Raw genomic sequence first — 5,430 nt, forward strand, 5'->3', positions numbered from 1 at the left:
TACAAGGTATTAGTGAGGCCACACCCAGAGTATTGTGTACTGTGGTGGTCCCCTTCCCCGGGGAGGGGTGTAGTTGTATTGGAGGCAGCTCAGGGGAGGTTCACAGATCGATTCCAGGGATGAGGGGCTTGCCTGATGAGGAGACAGTGAGCAGTTTAGGCCCATACTCTCTGGGGTTTAGAAGATTGAGAGGAGATCCCATTGAGGTCCATAAGATGCTAAAGGGGATTGACAAAGTAGACGTAGAAAGGATATTCCTTCATGTGGGGCAACCTAGAACGAGAGGTTATGGCTTTAGGATAAGGGGGTAGCAGGTTTAAAACAGAGATGGGGAGGAATGACTTCTCTCAAAGGGCCATGAATCTGTGGAATTCACTCCCCCAGAGCGTGGTGGGTGCTGGGACTTTGAGGAAATTTAAAGGAGGAGATAGACAGATGTTTAATCAGTGATGGGGTGAAAGGTTATGGAGAAAGGGCAGGAAAGAGGAGTTGTGGTGAGATGAGATCAGCCATGATGGTTTTGAATGACACAGCAGGCTCAAGGGGCTGAATGGCCTCCTCCTGTTCTTAGCCCTGATGATCTTATATTAAACACAGCACTGAGGTTTAATAACTCCGTCTTAGTCACAGTATCTCACTGTTATTTACATTGGTCACAGGATGAGTGCGTGGCTTGGCCAGCATTGATTGTCTGAGGGGCTGAATGGCCTCCTCCTGCTCCTAGTTTTTGCATTCTTATTCCTGTGGGATTGGACGCGTGTTTGGAGGGGAATAAATGACAAGGTTGTGGAAGAAAGGCCGAGTGGTTGGGGGCTGGTTTTTAGCTGTCTGGCCTAACATGTGACCGGGGAACATACTCCCCTCCCCTGAGGAGCGAGACCTGAGGAACATCCGTTCATCACTCAGGAGGAGGTCACACCTCAGAGTCACCAACCCGATTGGCCAGTGACTCTGCCAAGGTCAGCAGTGCCGGTGGCGTTATCACTGGACTGTTAACTCAGAGACCCAGCTAATGTTCCAGGTCCCGGGTTCGAATCCCACCACGGCAGATGGTGGAATTTGAATTCAAAAAAATAATCTGGAATTAAGAGTCTAAAAACGACCAGGAATCCACTGTTGATTGTTGGAAAAACCCACCCGGGTCACGGACATCCTTTAGGGAAGGAAACTGCCATCCTTACCTGGTCTGGCCTACATGTGAACCACAGCAATGTGCTTGGCTCTTAACTGCCCTCTGGGCAATTAGGGATGGGCAATAAATGCTGCTTGGCCAGCGATACCCTCATCCTGTGAATCAACTTAAAAAAAACAATTTAGCTGAGCATTTGAGACATTTTTGAACACAAGGCTGGATGGGATGAGAATCATTGGCAGACACGATGGGCCGGAGAAAAACCGAAAGAACTGCGGATGCTGTAAAATCAGGAACAGAAACAGAAATTGCTGGAAAAGCTCAGACGGTCTGGCAGCATCTGTGAAGAAAAAAAAAGTCAGAAGTTAACGTTTCGGGTCCGGTGACCGTTCCTCAGACGATGGGCCGAAGGGTCTGTTGTCATGCCTCTGTTTTAGCTGCAAATCCCTGAAGCCCACTGTGGCAACAGGAAGGACCCCCCCGCTGGGTCAGTGTAGGCTCAAGTAGGAAGGGACAGAGTAGTTAAAGAGGGTGAAGTCCAGTTTGTATAACTTATACAACTTCCTCTGGTAAAACGGCGAGATCTTTTTGAAGAAGGTGGCCGTCAGGTCATCAGTGGTCCGTGACGACACATTGGACGAGGGGAACGTGATGCGATGGTCAGATTCGACCAGGTCCAGGAGGTAACGGGCGTCTTGCAGCAGGGTCTCGTAGTGGCCCACCACATCGTAGCGGATCAGACAGGGGTGGCACAGAGAGTAAACGGTCTCCCAGTGCTCATTGAAGGGCTCCTCCCTCCTAGTCTTGGGGTCCACCAGGTACCACACAAACTCCTGGAAGGTGACGTCAGCGCCATGTCTCAAAGCCTCGGGGCTGGGGTTATGCCGGTGCTCTCGGATGATCTTCGTCCCGTAGCGTTTGTGGAAGGCCGTGTTGTACCTGCGGGTGAACTTGTTCCGATAGGCGGAGAGCAGGCGCTCGAAGGGCTCGCGGACAAAGATGAACTTGAGGTAGTTCCTCAGCCGGTAGTTGATCTCGGCAGTGCCATAGCTATCCAGAGTGCGCAGGTTCGAGGCCACGTGAGCCTCACTGGCCGGGATGGTCAAGGGGTCAGTGTACTTGCCACTCCCGGTCAGTACCATCATCACCCTCTTCCAGTTGGTACATGCCACCTTCGGCACGTAGCAGTACAGGAGCCCATGCTGGTCGTCGACAATGAGGTGTCGCAGGTCACCAGCGTTCAGGATCCGCCGTTTATGGCTCAACTTATTGTGGGCAGCACAGTTCTTGTTCAACATGGCACGGCGACGCTCGTGTATCTGCTGGGCATCGGAACGGACAAACTGCAACAAAACACACACAGAGCCAACAGTCAGGGCGACACCACCACTTACTCACATAGAGCTGTACAGCACGGAAATAGACCCTTGGGTCCAACTCGTCCATCCCAACCTGATATCCTAAATTAATCGAGTCCCATTTGCCAGCCTTTGGCCCATATCCCTCTAAACCCTTCCTATTCATGTCCCCATCCAGATGCCTTTTAAATGTTGTAATTGTACCAGCCTCCACCACTTCCTCTGGCAGCTCGTTCCATACACGCACCACCCTGCTTGAAAAAGCTGCCCCTTAGATCCTTTTTATATTTTTCCCCTCTCACCTTAAACCTATGCCCCTCTAGTTTTGGACTCCCCTATCTTGGGGAAAAGACCTTATCTATTTACCCTATCCATGCCCCTCAACATTTTATAAACCTCTATAAAGTCACCCCTCAGCCTCCAGGGAAAATAGCCCCAACCTATTCAGTTTCTCCCTATAGCTCAAACCCTCCAACCCTGGCAACATCCTTGTAAATCTTTTCTGAACCCTTTCTAGCTTAACATCCTTTCTATAGCAGGGAGACCAGAACTGAACACTGTATTCCAAAAGTGGCCGAACCAATGTCCTGTATAGCTGCAACATGACCTCCCAACTCCTATACTCAATGCACTGACCAATAAAGGCAAGCGTACCAAAAGCCTTCTTCACTATCCTATCCACCTGTGACTCCACTTTCAAAGAAATATGAACCTGCACTCCAAGGTCTCTTTGTTCAGCAACATGCCCCAGGACCTTACCATTAAGTGTTCATGACCACCGCCCCCCTGTTCCCCATCAAACATCCCCCCAGGACAGGGACAGCACCAAAGTTCCACACCCATCCCACAAGATGACACTCTCACTGCAGCGCCGGGTGGAGTGGCGCGCTGTCGGAGGGTCAGCGCCGGGTGGAGTGGCGCGCTGTCGGAGGGTCAGCGCCAGGGGGAGAGGCGCACTGAGGGTCAGCACCAGGGGAAGAGGCATGCTGTCGGAGGGTCAGCGCTGGGGGGAGTGGTGCGTTGTCAGAGGGTCAGCCTTTAATACTCGACGTTAAACTGAGATCCCACCTGCCCAGTCAGGTCGACGTTACAGATCCCAGGACCGATATTCTGATGGAATATAGTTGGCATTAAACCCAGTGGCCATGGGTCATACTTCTCCATAACCATCAAGACTAAAAAAAACCTCATCACACATTATCCTTTTGCTGTTTGTGGGATCTTGCTGTGCCTAATCTGGCTGCTGCATTTCCCACAGTACAACAATCAATGTCGTTCCCAAATCATTGCATTGGCTGCTAAACACTTTACCATGTGCTGAGGAATTTGAAAGGTGCTACACAAATGCACGTTGCCCAGTTACTTTACTAAGCTATGGAATGAATAAGTGGAACTTGAGGTATTTCTGTTGAAGAAACAAGCAACATTACTCCAGGCTCTGACATGAACGACTGAATAATATTGTAATATAATATTATAATAATATAATAATATTATAACATGTTCTGAAGAAGGGTCTAGGCCTGAAACATCAGCCTTCCTGCTCCTCTGATGCTGCTTGGCCTGCTGTGTTCATCCAGCTCTACACCGTCTTATCACTGAATAATATTGTGACTGGATTCAAATGAGGCCATTTCAGCCCACTCTGTCTGTAGAAACCAGAAAGAGCGACCCAGCCAGTTCCATCCTCAAACCTTACAATTCTCGGATTCTCTAAGTGGCTCAGTTGACAGTCAGTAAATAGTGACACAGTGTTTTATTCCTGGAGGACTGTCACTCCTTGTGAAGTCGCCTTTCAAAAATATAAACACCTACACCCCGAGTCCCTGCTGTTTTAAATCCTTAAACATTCTTCACAAACCTCTCCCAAATCCCCATCAAAACACGAGTGATGTCAGAATGCAAAGGGCAACGTGGAACCCTCCCAATAAAAACACTATCGAGACTCAGGCCTCAATTAAATAGTGAAAACAAAGGTGGTTGATTTTTGTTCAATGGGAGTATTGAGGGTTAAGGAACCGGGGAAAGTGAACGGAGTCAGGGTACAGTTCGGGCATGGACACTGGCAGAAGAGGTTCGAAGGGCTGAATGGTCTCCTCCTGTTCCTGTTTAGACGAAGGGCATTTCCTCATGGAATTTTGGGGAATATTGAAGGGAGTGACTGAAGGCACCATAAGATCATCCCATCAAGTGTGCTCCACCTTTCAGTGAGATCACGGCTGATGCGATAATCCTCAACTTTCCTGCCGTTCCCCCATAACCCTCGATTCACTTAAACATAGTATATTTTGAAGATTTCAATCAAATCGCCTCTTCACCTCCTAAATTCTAGAGGAGAGAAAACAGGCCTAATTTGCATAATCTCTCATCATTTAACCCCTGAAGTCTGGGTCACAAAACTGAAATCATTTGTGGACTGTTTCTAGAGATCCTTTTCAGATTCAGATCACCATTCGAAATACATGCAAATATAATTTCAGATTACACAGAGTCCAAAATACTTTTGAGAAGCATCATCCCTTCCAGGTATCTCTTGTACATCAGAACCGTTCATTTTTAAGCTGCCAAATGAATATGCTTTACGTTTTTAAGGTGTACGGTTGATGGGTTTTCAGTTTCGTATTCAGAGGGGAATGAAGTCTCACCAATTTTGTAGCTGACAATCCTGAAATGCCAACATGTTCAGCACCTTCTTCCAGCTGTTAATGAAAATCTAACCTCACGCAATTTCAGAACAATTCCTGGCCAGAAACACACGCTCACGGTCCTCCACCACTTTGAATTTAGTAAGGATGTTCAGAAATATCCTCATTCGTTATGGCTCTGTTCTCTTGAATGGAATTCTACCCAAGCCTGTCCTCCATTAATCAAAAACAAACAGTTATTTCACACTGTCTCATAAAGAGCAGCTGAATTTTGCTGAGTGCTTTTCTCAGAGGC

At 48.1% G+C, this 5,430-nt stretch overlaps 1 protein-coding gene across 1 annotated transcript; it reads right to left on the reverse strand.

The window, feature by feature from the left end:
• Positions 1-1,224: 1,224 nt before the first annotated feature.
• LOC109923966 (carbohydrate sulfotransferase 11-like) lies at positions 1,225-3,660 on the reverse strand. The gene is made up of 2 exons (XM_020523988.2): positions 3,559-3,660; positions 1,225-2,475 (listed from the first exon to the last, which is right to left on the reverse strand). The coding sequence occupies exons 1-2, from the start codon at positions 3,658-3,660 to the stop codon at positions 1,621-1,623; spliced, it is 957 nt and encodes a 318-aa protein (XP_020379577.1). The 3' UTR covers positions 1,225-1,620.
• Positions 3,661-5,430: the final 1,770 nt, after the last annotated feature.

Source organism: Rhincodon typus, chromosome 16 (genome assembly GCF_021869965.1).
Source record: "Rhincodon typus isolate 14 chromosome 16, sRhiTyp1.1, whole genome shotgun sequence".
In the NCBI taxonomy this organism is placed as follows: domain Eukaryota; kingdom Metazoa; phylum Chordata; class Chondrichthyes; order Orectolobiformes; family Rhincodontidae; genus Rhincodon; species Rhincodon typus.